This window comes from Psammomys obesus, unplaced genomic scaffold (assembly GCF_907164565.1).
Source record: "Psammomys obesus unplaced genomic scaffold, mPsaObe1.curated_primary_1811, whole genome shotgun sequence".
NCBI classification, from domain to species: Eukaryota; Metazoa; Chordata; class Mammalia; order Rodentia; family Muridae; genus Psammomys; species Psammomys obesus.
In genome coordinates, this window is record NW_026585626.1 from 2,804,673 (window position 1) to 2,824,150 (window position 19,478).

The 19,478-nt window shown below is 46.9% G+C and overlaps 2 protein-coding genes across 2 annotated transcripts in view; one reads left to right on the forward strand and one right to left on the reverse strand.

Annotated features, from left to right (window-relative positions):
• Pla2g7 (phospholipase A2 group VII) overlaps positions 1 to 1,978 on the forward strand; it is a 35,202-nt gene extending 33,224 nt beyond the window's left edge. Inside the window, exon 12 of the mRNA XM_055612247.1 lies at positions 239 to 1,978. Within this exon, the coding sequence (XP_055468222.1) occupies positions 239 to 375 (137 nt within the window). The 3' untranslated portion in view covers positions 376 to 1,978. The remainder of the gene's footprint in view (positions 1 to 238) is intronic.
• Positions 1,979 to 3,297: 1,319 nt separating this feature from the next.
• Tdrd6 (tudor domain containing 6) lies at positions 3,298 to 19,190 on the reverse strand. The gene is made up of 5 exons (XM_055615260.1): positions 13,130 to 19,190; positions 10,205 to 10,332; positions 8,512 to 8,601; positions 4,793 to 4,856; positions 3,298 to 3,360 (listed from the first exon to the last, which is right to left on the reverse strand). Exons 1-5 carry the CDS (start codon positions 19,188 to 19,190, stop codon positions 3,317 to 3,319), a joined length of 6,387 nt encoding a protein of 2,128 aa, XP_055471235.1. The 3' UTR covers positions 3,298 to 3,316.
• Positions 19,191 to 19,478: the final 288 nt, after the last annotated feature.

A 19,478-nucleotide genomic window follows, 5' to 3' on the forward strand; every position in this document is an offset into this window, starting at 1 on the left:
ATGGATCCCAAGGTGAACTTTCGTGCTGGGGATACTGACAGCAGTTTGCTTATCTGTAAGCCTCTCTGGAGGGTATGCATTTGCTAAATCAACCTGGTGGCCTTGGACAGAACGCCTGGCCCCTGGGAATTCTGGTTGCACTGCGCTAGCTCTGTAATCTGTGACTCTATGCTGCCACCTAGTGGCATCCAACTGTTTAATAGTCTCAACGTTTATGTCTTCTCTTTTTTTAAAATAGGACTTCATAAAGACTTTGATCAGTGGGACTCTCTGGTGGAAGGAAATAACGAGAACCTGATCCCTGGGTCACCCTATGATGGAGTCACTCAGCCCCCGGCTCTGCAGCACTCTCCAGACTCACACACCCAGAATTAGAAGAGCTTGTTACGCAGTCTCCTTTTAAAATTGAGAGAGAGAGAGAGAGAGAGAGAGAGAGAGAGAGAGAGAATATGTAGGAATATGCAGGAGATAGAGAAACCATAATGTATTTACCCACCAAAAAATGGATGCTTAGACCTTTCCCCCCTGTAAGTGTAAAACAAAAAACAAAACATAAACTAGAGCATACAAAAAATTATCAACAGTCTAAATCATAATTTTGCAAGGCTGGTCCTTTAAGTGTCAAATGAAAAGCTACTTTCATTTCACTTACAGAAGTGTGTTGACAGGAATAGTCCCAGTGAAAAGCTGTTGCAGATGACACGAGATCCTCAAACTTATAATAAAAACAGAACAGACTGTCCTGTCTTTGGTTCTCTGTTCTGAGCAGCAGAGTCGAGTTTGAGCAAAATGAGAGTCTTGCGTAGCATTTCTCTGTGACCTTTGCTGAGGTAAGAAACTTACACTGTTCTGATCAGGAAGTCATTGTCTTGGGGCAGAATTGGTGGTGCTGTTCAATTCAATCGACGATGAAATGTGATGTGAGGTGTTTAGAATATCTGAGACAAGTGTCATAGAGTCAGAGTTGGTAATTTAGGTTTTCAATACCGTAATCTCTGATGTGTTCGCTTTACTAAATGGACATGCTGTGAGCATTGAGGCTGTGCGAAGCAGGCAAGGTATGCCCACTCATGCAAAGACTGCCAAGGACACAAAGGAAACGTTCAAAATTCTCAGCCATCTTTGGTTGTTTTAATTTTATATGACAGCATATGACAGATGGCATTCACCTTTAATCTCAGGACTTGGGAGGCAGAGATAGGCGGATCTCTGAGTTCCCTATCAGCCTGGTGTACAGAGCGAGTTCCAGGACAGCAAGAGCTACACAAAGAAACCCTGTCTTGAAAACACACACACACACACACACACACACACAATATTGTAAAATTGACAGCTAAGTGAAAGTCTAAAGGGGGTTTTATAACATTTTGTGTGTGCTATGTGTTCGCACATGGAGAGGTACATATGTGTATGGACATGCCAGTACACATGTTATCGCACACATGTGGAGACTAGGCAGCATCCTTCCACCTTGCTGGAGTCAGGCTCTCTTTGCTGTTCTCTACTGCATATACCAAGTTAACTGGTCCTCAGACTTCCAGGAATTCACCTGTCTCTGCCACCTGTCCCATGAAGGTGTGCTGGTGTCACAAACAAGTCCTACTGTCTCCGACTTTACCTGGGCTCTAGAGATTCAAATTCATGCCCTTTCATAGCAAATGCTTCACCCACTGGCCCATCTCCCCAGCATTTCAGGGGTGTGGACATGGGTCTGCATCCGAGAATCAGACAAGGAGTGTTTCTCAGTGGCTGCAAGCATTTAGGCTGTCCACGAGGGGAGCACATGATCTGGTTTAAGTATCCTGCATCCTGTCTCTTCTACAGATTTCTACAGAGTGTGAATTTGCCTTGGGTGGTGTGGACAACGATTGCCACCCTCCCACCTAGGAGGCAACTGTGTTCTGGTTTGCCATCATTTAGTCCCCAGTAGCCAGTCACGTTAAGTCTTTAAATAGATAAAATTCCTTAACATAAAACTGAAGGCTTATGTCATCTGGCCATGGTGTACCTTCTTTTCCTCTTGGTCATTAATGACATTTCTCTGCGTCGGCCAAACTGTCAGCAAGCAATGTTTTTCTTCAATTATTAGTTTGTAAGAATCTCTCTCTCTCTCTCTCTCTCTCTCTCTCTCTCTCTCTCTCCCTCTCTCTTTCTCTCTCTCTTTGTGTGTGTGTGTGTGTGTGTATGCATGCTTCTGATGAGCCTGCCACTTGTGCGGGTGCTGATGAAGGCCAAAAGAGGGCATTTGGGTTTCTCTAGAACTGGAGTTAAAGGTGGTTATGAGCTGCCTTGCATGGGTGCTGGGAACCGAACTCTGGTTCTTCACAAGAGCAGTATGAAGGCTTAACTGCTGAGACATCTCTCCAGCCTCTTCCTCAGTTGTTTTGTGACGCAACCTCTCCCGTTTTCCAATCGCTGAAACAATACCCACATTTTTTGTTGCCGTTGTTTACATTTTAAGACAGGGTCTCACTGTGTAACCCTGGCTAGCCTGGGACCCAGTGTGTAGACCATGCTGGCTTTGAATGCGGAGATTTGCCTGCCCTTGCCTCCTGAGTGCTGGGTGTAAAGAATTGTGTCACCTTGCCCAGCAACACCCAGTTTTTAAGGTGCTCAATTCTCACTGTTCCCATGGGACATCAGGGGCTGATAATATTTTATTTATTTTTAATATATAACCTACTATCTAGGTTATATATTATAGATATATATATACTATCTACTATACCAGGCTGACCTCAAACTCACAGAGATCCTCCTGCTTCTGTCTCCTAGTGCTGGGATTAAAGGTGTGTCCCACCATGCCAGATCAGAGCTAAGTTTTCATAGCACCAAGCCTCCCCACTCCTCAGTTACAGAAGAGAAACAAAAGAACACGGGAGACCACCACAGCTTTAAGAATAAACTTTATTTAAATCTTGTGTTGCATCTGCTTCCAAAGCAAAACAAGGGTTCTGACGATCTTGCTAACAAAGATGTGCTACTTGGCAGCTCCTGTCAGTCACAAACCTAGAGTTTTCTATTTTAATATAAACAATCTATTGGAAAGATATAATTTTATGAATATAGTAGTAAGCTAGCCAATTGTTTGGCAAAATAAATTATCCTGGCTAAAACACTAGAAGACTACAGGCTGAGGGACAAGCCCAGATGCCTCTAGAGAGCAATAAACAGGCTGCTTTGTCAACCTGAGACCTACTGCTTCCATCTCAGATCATTCCCCCATGAAGGACAACTTCCAGGGGCCATGTGGTTTACATTTCCTCCAGTTGGGGTAGCACGTGGCTTTTTAAAGGCAGCTTCTGATTGGCAGGGCCTATACCTCCAGAGTTGAATCTGCATCTCCTCCACGCTGCTCCTCTGAAACAGAAGAAAAGCCTGAGAAGAGAAAGCAGAATAACAACAGGGCAGGGAGGAGGAGGAGGAAAGCCCCACGAAGGACTCAGAGCTATTCCTAAGAAATCAGTCCTTTCCTTTTTAACACTCTTCTCCGTACCTAGTACTAAAGCTTCTTTAAGGCGCTTTGAAGTTGGCTGATTTCATCTTTTGCAGAATGAGAGTAACACAGCTGCCAATCTCTACTACAGCCACGGGGGGGGGGTGTACTGATTTAATTTTTTCTACAGTTCTAAGAGCCAGCATGCTGGCACACTGTGTGTGTGTGTGTGTGTGTGTGTGTGTGTGTGTGTGTGTCTGTACATGGAGATGTGTGGCAGTACAGACAACTTGGCAAGAGTCAGTTCCTCCTTATGCCACGTACCGGTTAAGTGGGTTTTTGTTTGTTTTCAAAGGGACCCATGTTAGGATTGTCCGGGAGAAGGAACTCAATTGAGAAAATGCCTGTATTAGACTGTTCCTTGGGCAAGTCTGTGTGGCACATTCTTGATTAATAAACTATGCGGGAGAACCCAGCCTAAGTGGGCAGTGCCAGCCCTGAGCAAGTGGTCATGGGAGGTGCAAGAAAGGTGGCTGAAGACGAACTGCAGTGCAACCTAGCCTGCCTCTGCTCCCGCCTCAGTTCTCGCCCTCTATTTCCTCCATGACGGACTGCGGCTGGAATGTCCCAAGCAAACACTCTCCTCTCAGATTGCTGTTGGTCCTGGTTGTGTTATCACAGCAACTGAAAGCAAACTGGAACACATCGTGTGGGATCCAGGGTCAGGTCAGCAAGGCTTGGCAGCGGTCCCCATACCCACTGAGCAATATGACACCATGGAGATAAACTAAATGTCCAGAAAGAAACTCCAGAAGATTGACAGATGGACAAATTAAATATGTAAACACGTTAATTCTGAGAAAGCACTTAATTTTAAAGTTATATTTATTATTATTATTATTATCATTATTAAGGGAGAATGGGTGGGCACATGCGTGTGGAGGTGAAAGGACAGTTTGTAAATGTCAGTTCTCTCACCACATGGGTCCCTAGGTTTGACCTCAAGATTTCAGGCATGACAGCTGGTGCCTTAACCTACCCACTGATGCCATCTTGCTTACCCTGAGAAAACCATTTCATGCCTTTTAAAGTATTAGTTTATCCACTTCAGAAGTTAACTTCTAAGATTTAATTAAGTTCACCAACAAATTCCCTCTGACATTTTAGCAAATCTTCCTCTTATTTATTCCAACTCACTGCATTTAAACATTCCCCCCCGCACCCCGACACACACAGTTCTGCTAATATCCACAGAAGCTGACAAACCACTCCACTTGAGAGATTAAGGTAATGCTGTCTTTAAGAATTGGAAATTCTGGGTGACAAAAATATTGTGGTTTTAAGCACACAGGTTACCTTTGATGGTGGTGTCATCCGACAACATGAAGGAGAGGTCCTTCCCCACTGTTTGGAAGACAGCCTAACAAATGAAACCTGAGTTATCATCATTGACAAAACTGTAAGCACAGAGTAGTTTAAAGTCAGAACCCCACCACAGATGGGGATACAGGGTAAAGTGTGTTTCTGGTGTTAGCATGGTTTGGTTTCAGAGCCAGGAATCAGGGTCAGAAGCACACCCTGGGTCCACTGACTCCTGCCTCTTCCTTCCATCTGCTGGGGCGTGCCATCCAGGCGGGGCGGCACCAGTCTCCTGCATGTAGGCTCTCCCAACCCTGGCAGCTTTGATGGAGGAGGGAGAGGTGGTAATGGGTGTGCTGGTGTGCACCTGTAATCCCAGATCCTGGGAGGAGACAGAAGGACCAGAAGCTCAAGGTCAGCCTCCACACTCTAGAGAGCTCCAGGCCTACCCGGGAAGATGCACTATACTTAGCCCTAAAGGGAACATAGAGACTGTACCCAATCCTCCCAAAGCCCGGGACCATTGCAGAACAGGGGCCAGAAAAGTGTAAGAGCCTCAAGGAAACTACAAGGAAACTGTGTTCTGGACACAGCAGGGCAGCTGCGCCCACAGCAAATTAGGACGGCACGCACAAGACCTGTGCCAACCCAAATTGGACCAAATCCCAGCATGGAGATGGGTGTTGAGCCTGAAATCCCACTCGCCCCCCAGCCATGGAGACATTGACAACTGGGAGAAGAAGAGATGGTTTTTCTCTAGAGCCTTGCTCTTGCGAGGTCAATTATGCCCCATTGGGAAACCAGACACCCAAGAGTATCTGGATATCATCACAAATTAGTCTTTAAGGTTGTAAAACAAAGGATGCAAAGTTGGGTAGGGAGGGAAGACTAATGGATCTGGGACGAGCAGGGGAAAGGGTGTGAATAGGATCAGAACACATTGCATAAAACTCTAAATGAACTAGAAAAGGGGACATCGCTCTTCAGAGAGCTGTTATTCAAACCTGTTATCCATGCTGAGACCCCAATGAGTTATTAATGATTACAGTCCCTTCAGTAACTAAAAGCATAATGTGCAAGTGAAACTGATTAGCAAGGCGTTTTGTGGTAAAATTAAATTGTTCAGATAAAAATTCTAAAAATCACACACGTAGACACTAATGGCTTCATGTATCGTGAAGCCATGCATGATTTAGTGACTCATAATGCTCGTTTGTAAGTGGGTGTCTTATCTGAGCTCCTCCACATTACAGGATCATTTAAGCCCCATTAGTAACCAAATCTAACAATGTTAATATTTTTCTCCTAAGTGGTCTCTCCGCATCTGCTAATTGGCTTAGATAATGCTACATGTGATTGCATATATGAGTGTACCATTTGGGTATTCCTAACTAGTCCCGCCCCACCCCGCTTTGGCTGGTATGGGGCATTTTATCCAGCTAGAATTCCACAGATCTATATTGGAGTATGGATGCTTCAAAATTAACAGCTGGATCCAACCAGAAGGGGAAAGAAACTTAGTAAAATTGTAACAGGATGTTGTGGTTTGACAAAGGGGGCTAAAGAGTGACTCTTTTAACAGTCACTTGCCCGGAAGAGGCTGCAGTATCTGAACATCAGACACTGCTTATGGCCTTCCAGTTGTGGCCAGTATGGAATGAGGTCCCTAACTTCTCTCCTCACTGACAGTTCCAGACACAATGGAAAAAAAGCAAATGCAAGTTTTCAAGAGTAAAGAGGTTGACAATGAAAATAATTGGGACTCAATGTAGGTGGGAGCTATGCACACACACACACACACACACACACACACACACACACACACACCCCTGTACTCCTTTGCAAGCCAAATAGAAACCATTTGTGGGGTTAGACAGCAGTATCAGAGAAGGGCTCTGTCTCTAGCCAAAGGCTGGAATGCAATGACCCTGAATACCGGAAGACAGGAAATGGGGAGAAATTCTACTGTGCTATTTTCTTCTGGTCTTGTACTGAGTAACAAGGGTGTGTAGGGACCATATATTATGGAGGAGCTTGTCTCTGCCCTTCTGTTATCTGAACAAGGCTAGGTTTATTCCTTTCCCCACACCCGCCTCACTCCAGTGGCAAGCTCAGTCACAACAGAACAGAAAGACCACAAAAGACAAAGAGAGAAACAGAACTCTACCCTAGGGGATCAAAACCAAAGCTTGTCGGGGCTGATGCGATATCGTGGGTAAAGTGCTTGATACACAAGCACGTGGAGTCACGTCAATCAACAATCTTAATATAAAAAGCTGGGTACAGTGGAGCATGCTTTGTAGACACGGGCAGAGACAGGCAGCAACCAGTCAGCACAGGCCCAGTCCTCAGCGAGAGACCCTTGTCTCAAAACAATAACCATACCATCAAAGCAAAAATCACCATGGCGGATGGCTCCTGAGGAATACCTCAGGTTGACCTCTGTCTTTCACATGCATGCATGTATACACGCATGTGTGTCCTCCACTTCCAGAAAGTGACACAGCGTAGAGGAAATGTCAGGAGAGAAGCAGCACGGGTTTAACCCTAACACTAAGTATAGGCTAAGGAGAAATCTCAGAATGGCTCCATGTTTTTGCTTGGCAGCAGCAGCCCAACAGTGTTTCACACCTGACCACCGCCTTATTGAGTTCCAGATCGGCCCCTGAGTATCGGACAGAGCCGAGCATCACGGCAGAGGCTTTGAAAACTTGACTGACGCGTGAGCCATCAGCCACAGACAGACGGAGTTTGCAAGAGGAACCTTAGGCAATACCCTACTAAAATGAAAACCTCAGCCTCCTCCAGAGCATGTTTACAGGGCCTGGGTCTTATAGGATTCGAAATGTTCAGGGCATAATCCCAAATGACTCAGCTTAAAAAGGTGGGGAGACCTGAAGCATCTCTCCAGAGAAAAGACAATCAGCAGAGGCAAACCATGATGAGCAGGCCTGTCGGAAGCAATAAGTCCAAATCCAACTATGCAAACACAACAAACTTCAATACCCAGGGACACAATCCTGGTGACTGTGGAAATTGTCCACTGTTAGAGTCCTCAGCAGACTGTAAAACTGTGCGCTGCAGTACCATCTGTATTTGCAATGAAAGAACATTCAATTTAAATGGTAAAAGAAAACCAAGGCATCAACCAGCTTGGCTCTGCAAAGCTCATTGCAAGTAGGGGTTATTTTCTCATTTTAAGATAAAAAATATTTTGTGTATGTATATATGTGGTGTGTGTGTGTGTGTGTGTGTGTGAATGCAAGTGTCCTTGGAGGCCAGAAGAGGGCATAAGATAATCTGGAGTTGGAGTTGCTGGCAGTTATTGGCTATCCAAAGTGGGTGCTGGGAAGTCAACTCAGGTCCTCTGCAAGAAATGATATGAGCTATCTCCAGCAACTTCATTTTAAAATTTGTCCTATTTCTTGGATTTTTTTTGGGGGGGGGAGATCAAAATATACCATATAACTCACCAACATTCTTTAACCTCAAATTGGAAAATCAATGAGCAAACCATGGATGACTTGTTTGTCCAAAGTGATACTTGGCCTCCAGTCCCAGAAACTGATTTTGTTATTGATGTTGTCAACTGTGTTGATACAGGTTTTTTTTTCCCCCTTCATTCTTCCTAACACAAGGACTTTGAAAGTTCTTGTGCAACCGTCTTGAAAAATAAAGAACAGTGCTTTCATTAGTTAATGTTCCCACAGCCGTACCTCAGAGCGATTCTTATCTACCTTGGGGATGCCGTTCCAGACATTCTCGGGGCTTACTGTTTCTTCCACACCATTTGAAAGGTTCACAACCTAGGAGGGAAGAGAACACTTAGAAAGAAAACAACAACAACAAAGAAAAGCAAAACAAAACAGAAAGACAAGCTCTACAAACTGAAGATGCCCAAGGTGTCATGGGAATGTCAACAATAAAAAAGGAAAGATGGTTGCATTGGGGTGGGGCATCTCGTTCAGCTGGTGGGGTGCTTGTCTGGCAGGCACAGCCCTAGGCTCCACCCTCCAAGTGTGGGGATGCATGCCTGTCATCCCAGCATGTGGGAGGTGGAAACAGCAGGCTCAAACGTTCAAGGAAACTGGTTCATGTAGAGTTTGAGGCTAGCTTGGCTGTTCAAGCCATTGTCTCAAAAGAAAAAAAAAAAAAGGCTGTATTAAATTTTACCCTATATTTTAAACTCAGCACTACAAACATTTTGAGTATGTATGCTAACAGATCAACAATTAAAATTAAGATCTCAAGTGTTCCAAATTTAACGGGAAAAAAGAACTACAATCAGACAAAGACAATAAAATGTAGTATGTACACTTCTGCCTCAAAAGGTGTGTGTCCATATACTCAAACAACTGGATAGATTACAGGTATTGGGCTCTTTCTTGAGGATAAAGTTTGAAACTATAAGGAAAACCTATTCATAATATCAAACTGTGTTTCTAAAGAGGAAATGGCTAAAGGAAATCATCAATGATATTTTGCAATTAATTATGTTGTAAGCCGGGGCATGCCTTTAACCCCAGCACTTGGAGGGCAGAGATGAAGGCCAGCCAGGGCTACCCTGAAAAACCCTGTCTCAAAAACGAAACAGCAGCAAAAGAAGATAAAGATCATGTGGCTGTGGCGGATGGGATGGAACACAGGTGCAATGGGACTGCTTTGTTACATACACCAGATCAAAAGCATGCATATATGTGTGTGCATATATGAGGAAAACAGGGTGATGTCTAAAATATGGTCCAAAGTATTAAGTAACCCCTAAGGCTGGAGAGCACTCTGACACTCAGCGGAGGGTTGTCTGCATAATGCTTATGAAATTCATCTATATCCTCCACAGTGGTTCTCCCATTTTAAGATTTACTCATCTGCGTATGCGTGTGCCTGCTTGCCTGAATGTGCAACCCCGGTGTGCACGCCAGGAGAGGGAGCTGCAGAGAGGTGTGGCTTTGAGCTGCCTGATAGGAGTGCTGGGAACCTACCCAGGTTTCTCTACAAGAGCACAGGCGCTCTGAGCAGTGAGCCATCTCTCCAGTCCAGTCAGTCTTAATAGTGTGAAAATGGATATTCATGAACCCCCCACCTCAAGAAAATCAGAATGCGTTACGTCAGGCCAAGGCCCAGGAATAGAGAATTTAAAGAACAGGCCAGCAACTCTAGTATGTTTTCCAGATTACACGAAACGAAACAATAATAACACCACAATAAACTGTAAGCTCCTACCAGTGTTTACACTAAAAGGAAGGTAGATTTGACTCTCAAAAACTTCATCAAGGCGTCAGGAGAAATGGGCAGGGATAAGTGAACAGAGATAGACAGATAGCTACGGGACTCGTTGATCTTGTGGTGACATTAGTAAAGCTCTCATAGCAAGGGCACTTTGAAACAAACCCCTGCACCTTCCCTTACCCTTGTTCCTTCTTCGGCTAGTTCAAGAATCTCACACTTGGACCACGTGTTTCTTAGGCTCGACCACACGACACATTTCGATCCAACAGAGAAGCCTTTCAGAGTGTAGGTGTTCTGCAGCTGGACGGCTAAATCGAATACAGGAAGATTCAATGTGTACAGACGAGCACCTTAGCACGAGACACACAGGAGAAGCACTCTCCTAGCCTCATTTAATTAGTAACATGCAAGTTATATATTAGTATATTTTCTAAGTATCTTTCCTCAATTTTATTATATACATATAGATATACATATACATGTGGCACAACTCATTATATATCCTCCCACTTCCCCAAAAACAACAAAGCTAAAAACAAGAATTGAATTTGACCTCTACACTGAAAATCACTATCAAAAGCTACCGTCACTATCACTGAGCATGTTCTAGGATTAGTGGCTGAGGATGTGGGATGGCCTGGTGCCATCCCTGGGCTGGTGGTCCCGGGTTCTGTAAGAAAGCAGGCTGAGCAAGCCATGAGGAGCAAGGCAGTCAGCAGCACCCCTCTGTAGCTCCCATATGAGCTATATTAGCCTGGAGGCGGTTCCTGCCATGACCTCACTGCACGATGGACTACAGGCTACAAAATGAAATAAACACTTTCCTCCCCAAGTTGCTTTTGGCCTTGGTGTTTTATTATGACACTCTTAACCAAACAACAACTCTGTGTGGGAGGACACAGGAGCCCATTGGGTATATTCACCCAGGGACAGCTGTATCTTAGCTGGCTGTATTTTCAACTTTTTGAGAAGGCTCCCATTGCAATTTCCATACACTAGGTTATACTTCCACTAGCAGTGTGTAAAGGGTCCTCCTTCATCTCACTTTCAGTAACATCCGAATTCTTGCTTCTTCATTTGTTTTCTTTATGACACCCATTTTTACTAGAATTAGGAATTTCAGAGTACCTTCAGTTTGAATTTCCCTGATGGCCATGGACACCGTTTTGTGTCTCTACTTTTGAGAACTGTCAATTCAGTTAATTGGCCAAGTTGCTGATTGAAAAATTTTGTGGACATTTTTAGTGTTTATTTTTAAAAGATCTTTGTGTATTTCAGATGTGAGCCATCTGTGTGAAATATATCTGGCAAAGGTTATCATCCATTCTGAACACATTCAAAATATTTGACTTTCATGTATGTTTGTATTTGTGTGTGCCTACGTACACGGGTGTGGGTTCCCACAGAGGCCAGAAGAGGGCACTGGATCTCCTGGACCTGGAGTTGCAAGTGGCTGTGAGATGCTCAATGTGGGTGTTGGGACTCCAATTTGGGTCTTATGCAAGAGCATGCTGTACTATTAACTGATGAGCCATCTCTCTAGCCCACTGAACAGGCTTTAATGGCTTAAAGTAGAGGTTTCAATTCTGTGTGACAGTAGAATCTGCATTTAGCTTTTAAACTGTTTGCAACAAACATACACAGGGAACTAAAATATGACCAAAGGGAAGTGCACCATGGTGTGACCCCTGAGAACTTCCAGGTGGTAGAAATCCGTGACTCTTCATTCTCCTTCTGCCACTGCTTTCTCCATTTTTATATCATGGTTCAAACTCAACAATATAAACACAGACATCTGAAAAGCACAAGCTTGTTCATGCAAAGTGGAGAGTGGTACCCATTTAATGTTACTTTAACTTTTATTTTTGCTGTTTTTTTTTTTTTTTTTTTTTTTTTTTTTTTTTTTTTTTTTTTTTTTTGAGCTAGGGAGGTGGCCAGTGCTGAAGAATACACACTGCTTTTCCAGAAAACTCAACTGTGGGTCCCAGAAGCAACATCTGGGGATCACAGCTGCCTGGAACTCCTGCTCCAGGGAAGTCTGTCTCCTCCACCCTCCAAGGGCAACCACACCCACACACCCACACCCACACACCCACACACCCACACACCCACACCCACACACCAACACCCACTTTAAAATAGTTGGGAGGTTTTCATTGTTTCCTTCAAATCTTTAAGAAGCAGAGAAACTAGCAAATAAGGAGGTTAATATTTATTGACTGCCCCCCGAGGTTTCTATCGACTGTTGACTCCTTTATTAATAGCAGCTCCCTAAATCTAAATTCTGTTTAAAGATTTCTCAATGCATGGCAAAGTCAACACGTGATACAATTTAGTCCAGGAAAAATAAAAAATAAAAAACCACAGGCAAAATGATCTCCACTGTAAATCTATTTACAGGCATGATGGACTGAGGGAAGCCCGCATTTTCAAAATGTAGCAGTACATTTACTGTTTTGATTTTAACAAAACAATTCCTTGCAGTTTACATGGGATTGTCCTTATTAAGACACAGATTTTAGTAATTTTATTTTTTTTAAGCTATATGAATGTGTGTGTGTGCCTCAGTGTGTGCATGCGGAAGCAAGTGGAGGTCGGGAGAGGGGGCCAGATCCCCCGGGAGAACTGGAGACACGTATGGTGGTTGTGACCCACCTTGTGGGTGCTGGGACCCTAACCTGGGCGCTCCACAAAAGCAGTAGGTATCCTTAACTGCTGAGCCATCTTATTTTAAAACATAAAATTAATATTATGGCATTTCATTCAGCCTTTTTAATTTCCACTGATTTTACAACTGTATTTTCCATGCTTCAAAATGTCCTTCCTGGTGAGGCAGATGGCATACACCGGCCATCCCAGCACTCCGGAGGCTGGGCCAGAGGAGTGTGGATTCAAGGCAAGTCTGGGGTATCGAGCAGGGCTTTCTCTCTAAAGCCAAAACAAGCAAAAATCAAATGCCCGTCATAAAATTCAAATCTGAGTATCTTCTTTGTGTTTAATTTCTTTTATTTTTTTAAATGTAATTTGGCCAATAGCTACCCCTTTTCTAGAACACAAACAAGAACCACTCACTGAAAGGCTTCAAGGTGAAAGAGACCAACACACCTGGCACAGCGACCCCGCACTTCCTTCCGTCTCTGGCTTCTTCCCCCGAGAACAAAGGCGCCAATAAAGCAGTGTTGTCTCTGTTTTCGAATTGTGGGAACTCCTCTTCGGAGAGGTTCAGGTCATCATGGGTGGGAGAATCGCCGCTCTTCCGGTGGTGGAGGATTGGTGACATGCTGTGGCCGTCGTCAGAAGAGCCCACACAACCCGGCTTCCCCTCGTCCTCGGCACACGTGGACTCCTGGATGTTCGGACTGACGACTGCGGAGAAAGGACTGAGGCTGTCATCCAAGGACAGCTGGGGCGTTGGGAGTTCCAAGTCTAGCTGCTTCTCCGTCTCACAGTCCAGGGGAAGCTGCACCATAAATGGTTCCAGGGTGGCTCCTGCCTCGCAGCCAGGGGACGGAGGTGCCATCGGAGACCCCAGGCCTAGTTCCTCTTTCTCTTCTTCCTCCCCGACAGGGGAGTGCTGCAACTCGATGGATTCCAGTTCTAAGAATTCCTTGCATTCGTCATCTGGAGAGAGCGGTACCTCTAGTGAATTCAGTTCCAATAGCTCCTTCGGCTCACTAGCATGGGGCATTATGGGGTTGAATCCTGTAATGAGGTAGTTATCGTCAAACTTGGCTCTGTCCACAAAATGGTAATCCATGTTGCCGTCTAGCCTCTCAGAGCCCATTTTACCTTTGCATGAGTTCTCGAAAGCTTCGAAAATGTTCCGGGTGCTACGCTCATAGAATTTACTTGTCTTGGTTTCAATGTTCAAATCTTTTTCAATCCTCTCAGAGAGCTCACACGCCCGGGCTTCCACATAAAACGGCTTATCCTGTGCCATTTTGTGACTTGATTTCTTAAGGCCAAGGTCAGGACCGGTGGGCCTAAGGCCTCCCTTTCTGTCTGCTCCATGTTTATCATAGTACAGGTCACTCTTGGGGGTTCCCATCTTGGCATATTTCTTCATCTTCTCATTAATGCTTTCGCCTTTGCTTTTCAGCTCCACGACTGCTAAGGGGATGTTGCAGACATCTCTCTTGATCTCCAATATTGTTATTTCCAACACATCTTCTGTGACTATCTCATAAAAATAATCATTTCCTTCTTGAGGGCATACTCCGCCAGAGACAGTGAAACCAGAAAGGCAGCATGGAAATGCTTGCATGGGGACCAGCAGGAGTTCAGAAGGGATGTTCCAAAGTGCTTTGGGGTCCACACAGTCTTCGATGTTCCCAAAGTCCACAAGCCTGACAGACGCAAGGTGATCTTCACAGATATTAGTGATGACGGCTCTGTAATAATGTCCATCTTCTCTGTACCTCACGATGCACGGATCTCCAATTCGGGGACACTGGGCACAGCTTTTCCTGTCTGCAAGCTGCTTTGCGGCACTCTGAACCTCAGTTTCTAAGTACTGTAGCTTCTCAGAATCGGCAAACTGGCACCAAAAGTACTCAGGCCCATCTATGACGGTGGCATAGGCTCTTATCAACTTCATTTTGGGATTATACCAGTTAAGAAACACTGAAGTGTCCATGTCGGGTTTGTTAGCAGACTTTGAACAGTCCCCTTTCATGATTTGGGTGGTAAGCCCCATTTGAGACTTTTCATTGAGCGGAAACCTGCTGATCATATCTTCAGCTATGATTCCATGTTCATCCGAGAGGACCACTTCCCAGGTGCCTTGGAACTTAACAAATTCACATCTTATCTGAGCCTCTTCTGTCCTTTGGGAAAAGTAAGCCACCATCTCCTTGCAGCCCATTATGTCAGGTACCAAAAGCCCCCTTAAAGAGCAATGGAGGCACAGTACTGGCAACACGGCATCGACGGGGCCAAGCCTACCCGTTTTGTTATTGTGGACCACACACATGTTGCCGTAATCTATAAACTGTACAGAGAGGAAGTCGTTGGGCTGTCGTTCCATGACTACTGCTCGGTACCATAAGTTGTCTTCTGGGAAAATGGCACATATCACATCTCCACTTTGCCAAGGTGGACCCGTGTGAAACTGGGGCCTTGTTCTGATATCATTTAATCTCTCAGAAAGACGATTGATCTCTGCTTCATCTTCTATCAGCTGGATGTAGAAATCAGAGAAGTCGTTGATATGGGACACATATACAGAGGTCTTAAGGCCAGGTGCTATGGTTTTCCGTGGGAATTCACAGAACTTTGGAGGCAGGTCTTTGCTGCCGGATTCCCCTAGCCTTCCCTCAGGAAGAGCAGAGTCTAGTTTGGCAGCACCCACAGGTGAGCTGGTAAACATGTCTTCCTTCTTTTCTCTTGTTAAGGGAAAGCCCCCATCATTTTTGTTTCCCATAGAGTCCTGATACAGAGTGACTAGGTTGGCCTTGGTTGAGCCTTGTAAATATTTGAGCTCCTTGCATGCTGGGCTGATCTTGGGTTTGCACGATTCGCCCATAATCTCTATACTGTGTGATTTGCCATCTCCCGATTTACTCAAGTATTCTGTAGGCGGTGACTTCACGCTCTCATTTTTATCCTCAGGAGCTTCGGTTGCATGGAGGATTATGTCTCTCTCTTTGTCCTTTTTTCTTGTTCTGTTTTTGTATCCGAGGAGCCCTAGCTTCTCATTAATACTAGCATTAATTTGGATACTGTCATCATATAGCTCTATAATCAATCTTCCATCTGGATCTTTTGCTACAACTAAAGCCTTCAATGACTTATCTAAAACAGTATCCTGGAACCATGCGGTGACTTCCTCCGGGATATGAGGAGGAATATCAGATAACGAGCATTTAACAGCTTGCATGGGTAAAAGTAAGACATCATAGGCATCTCGAGGGATGGGGAGCAGACTATCACTTGCTGTGTGAGTGTTCCCAAAATCAACAAAGAAGACTTTGTTTGGTGGTTCTTCTGTTATTATCCCCCTGTACCAGTTTTCATCGGTGTATTTGGCAAGGCACAAGGTTCCAGGGTTCAAGTTGGATGCTTTTAAATTCAATGAGGCTTTACTTAGCTGTATAATGTTGTATGATAATTGCTCTAAAATATTTGTGTTCCTCACTAGTTGGCAATAAAAGGTCCAAGGGTCATCAACATGTGTTATGTACACCAATTCTTCACTTCCGATTTTTAGGTCATGGGTAGAATAGTAGTAAGAATGTAGCTGGACCGAAGGTTCCAGGGGCTTCTGAAGTTTTACAGGCCTCGCAAATCTCTTTTCTACCAAAAAATGGCAGGCACTCTGAAAGGGCGTTAGCAAGTCCACCACATTGAACCACTCTTCATCATGCCTTGATGCCAAAGCAAAGATTGTGCATTTTAATTCTAAGTTATTCTGCCAGGCGTTATCTATAAACCCACTAAAAGCCTGGACCGCCTTTTCATCCCACTCAAAGGGATTTTCACCGGTTGGCTGAATTAAATTATAAAGACTGCATCTAAATGCCTGAGCCCTGACCTGGAGAAACGCTTCACTGACAGAGAGTATGTCCTTCATAGAGACCACATCCTTGTCTCCATAGTCCACAAACACCACTCTGACGTGCTCTAGAGACTGGGCCCCGCTGATCAGAGCTCTGGACCATCTTCCGTTGGCGGTCCGCTTTGCCAGGCAAGCGCGGGTGTCCCCCTCGTAGGGGGCTGGCTGGCTTTTGCAGAAGTCCTCGATGTCACACATCAGGGTTCTGAACCCCTGCGCGTCCCTCATCAGCTGGCACCAGAAGGAGCCAGGGTTCTCGACGTGAGACACCTTCACCTCCACGGTGCTGCCCACCTCCAGCTCGCCTTTCCCACAGCAGCTTGGCTTCAGTTTCAGGAAATTCAGAGTGAGGAGAGAAGAGTCAGCCGTTCCCTTCTCTTTGTCCTGTGTGGCCTGCCCAGTGGAGATACTCGGAGGGTTTGCCACCTTGGCCAAAGCTTCTAAAACGGGCAGGGTTTTACTGTCTCTCTTCGCCTTCTGTTCTCCTTCAGCCTTCTTGACGGAAGGTCTTTTGCCAGTCTCCGCCATGAAATGACCGGAAACGTGCCCTGGAGAGTGGGCACTGAGCCTGATGTTTTCTTTTGCCTCAAATTCCTGGTACTTGGCGTATCCGGCTTGGGCGATGACCTTACTGATGTTCTCCTCCCCTGTTCTGGATTCGTCAAGGATCTCGATGACATACTGGTGATCCTGCTTGTCAAGGATGTGGACCACTAATTCTTTGTGGAGTACTGTCTTTTTGAAAAATGAGATCGCTTCCTGGCTCCACGTTTTCCCCAAAGGCCAGATGTCAGCCAGGGTGCACTTCACAGCCAGTATTGGTAACTGCCGAAACTGAGGCAGCAGCATCCTCATGTCGCTCCAGTCCACGTTCTCAGAATTGCCCCGATCCACCAAGAACACATCTACACTCTTGCTGTCCAGTCGGGTGACAATGGCCCGGTAGTAGCCATTTTCCTTCCATTTGACACAGCACAGGTCATCCGGTTCAGGTTTCAAAATCACGCCATCCAGCTTACTGGCCGAAGAGTAGAAGCTGCACATTTTCTTCATCAGCTTGCTGAAGGTATTCTTGTGCTTTCTTAGGCGAATCCAGAACTCCGAGGGGTTCTTCACAAACTCCACCTGGGCATCATAGAAGGCATTCATCTTCAGCCTGATGGAGCTTAAGGCCTGGAGGGAAACCTCCTCCTCCATTTCCTCAGCAGGGGACTGAGAGTAAAAAGCAGCCTCCATATCTTCCTCCTCCTCTTCCTCCTCTAGCCCCTGACTCTCGAGAAATCGGTCAGCCAAGCAACAGGATTGTACTCCGAAGGCACTGTTGAGATTAATTCCATCTTCCCCATACAGGGTGACATAATACTTGTGCTCAAAGGAACAGTAAAATTCAATCTTGGCATTCACCGACTGGCCCAGGATCAGAGCTTTCAAATCACCAACCTGTGACCGGGACCAGCCTCTTCCACAGTCCCAGAGTCCATACAAGGCACACGGGTAGGTCACCACAGGCATTCGAAAATACTCGGGCAGCAAGTAGCGAAGGCTGCTACAGCTCACTAGTTCTTTTCTTCCATAATCGACGTGCAGCACCTGGGCACAGCGCTGAGGCCTGAAAGTTTCAAGCAAGAGAGCCCGGTACCACTGTCCGTCCAAGCCACAGGAAGCACATGGAGACCCTGGCTTGTCTGGGCTCTCCTCCCTCTCCTCCCAGGTGGCACTGCCGGAGTCCTCATCCTCTGTCCCCGTGGACGCCCGGTATACCTGGGCCATACTCTCGGAGAGGCGGTGGATCTCCTGCGAGAGGCTCCGGAGTTGGCAGTGGATGCGGTGAGGATGGCACACCTGGGTGACTACCACGGGCTCCGTCACCCCCAGCTGCAGTTGGGGATAGAAATAGTCTAACCCAGGATGCTCTTGTTTGGGTGCGGCTCGCGGTAGAACTGGAGCTCCGGAGTTGCCCAGCCCCGCCGCGGTCAGGTAGCGTTTGAGCAGGGAACAGAAGAGGCTGTCTGGCACCTGCCTGGCCAGGCCCAGCTCCTCCATCTGCTGAGCCACAACGGGCACCTCCAGCAGCACCAGGCGATGGAGAAGCAGCACGTCCAGGACCCGTCCGTGCACCTCCTTGCCCTGCAGGTTGCTAAGGAAGTCCACGGCGCTGGAAGACCAGTGCTGGGGTTCGCCACCGCCGGTGCCACCGCCTCCCGCGGGCACCAGGCCGGCTAGCACACAGCCCAGCACCTCGGAGGGCAGGTGGAAGAACTCGCTGCGCCCCGGGGCCAGCGAGCCCGCGCCCGCCGTGATGGTGCGGCCCTCGTCCAGCAGGAAGACGCGGCTGTCCTGCGCCTGGCGGCTGACCACGCGGCAGCGGTGCCACATGAGCCCCACCTGCACCAGGCACAGCTCTCCCGGCGACGCCGAGGCCCCACCCAGCGCCCAAGGGCCGCGCGTGGCTGCGGCCTCCTGAATCTCCCGGCTCAGCCGCACGTACTCTTCCCGTCGCTGGCCCACCAGTCCCCACAGCTGCACCGGGATCACCTCGGGATGCACGTCCACGAAGGACACCCGCAGGGCCAGCGAGGCCCCCGGGGTGGGCAGCCCGGGAGTCGAGCTCATGTCTGCGGCCGCCGGAGGAGAGCTGCCCCGCGCGTCCTGAGACGGTCCCACCGAGCCAGGCTCGGGGTACGCCGACGCAAAGGGAGGGACGCCCAGAGAGGAGACCCTTCGGCCAGGCGCCTGGCGCAGGGCCTCGGGGACTCGCGACTGATAGCAGCCGGCGGCCGGCCAACCGCCCACGGAGCCTCGCAGGCTCGGGGAGCGCGCGGCTGCCTGCCTCCCCGGCGCGGGGGAAGTCTCACCTTGGCCTGGGGGGTGGTCTCTGGGGACAGGGGACTCCCGGGGACA

Bases quoted from the DNA above. Each gene is read 5' to 3' on its own strand.
- Tdrd6 (XM_055615260.1), bottom strand. From the start codon at position 19,190: ATGAGCTCGACTCCCGGGCTGCCCACCCCGGGGGCCTCGCTGGCCCTG. The intron at 8,602-10,204 runs GTAAGGGAAGGT...CTTCCCTCCTAG, and splicing joins TAGCCGAAGAAGGAACAAGG to GTTGTGAACCTTTCAAATGG. The intron at 3,361-4,792 runs GTAACCTGTGTG...CTTCTGTTTCAG, and splicing joins GGATGACACCACCATCAAAG to AGGAGCAGCGTGGAGGAGAT.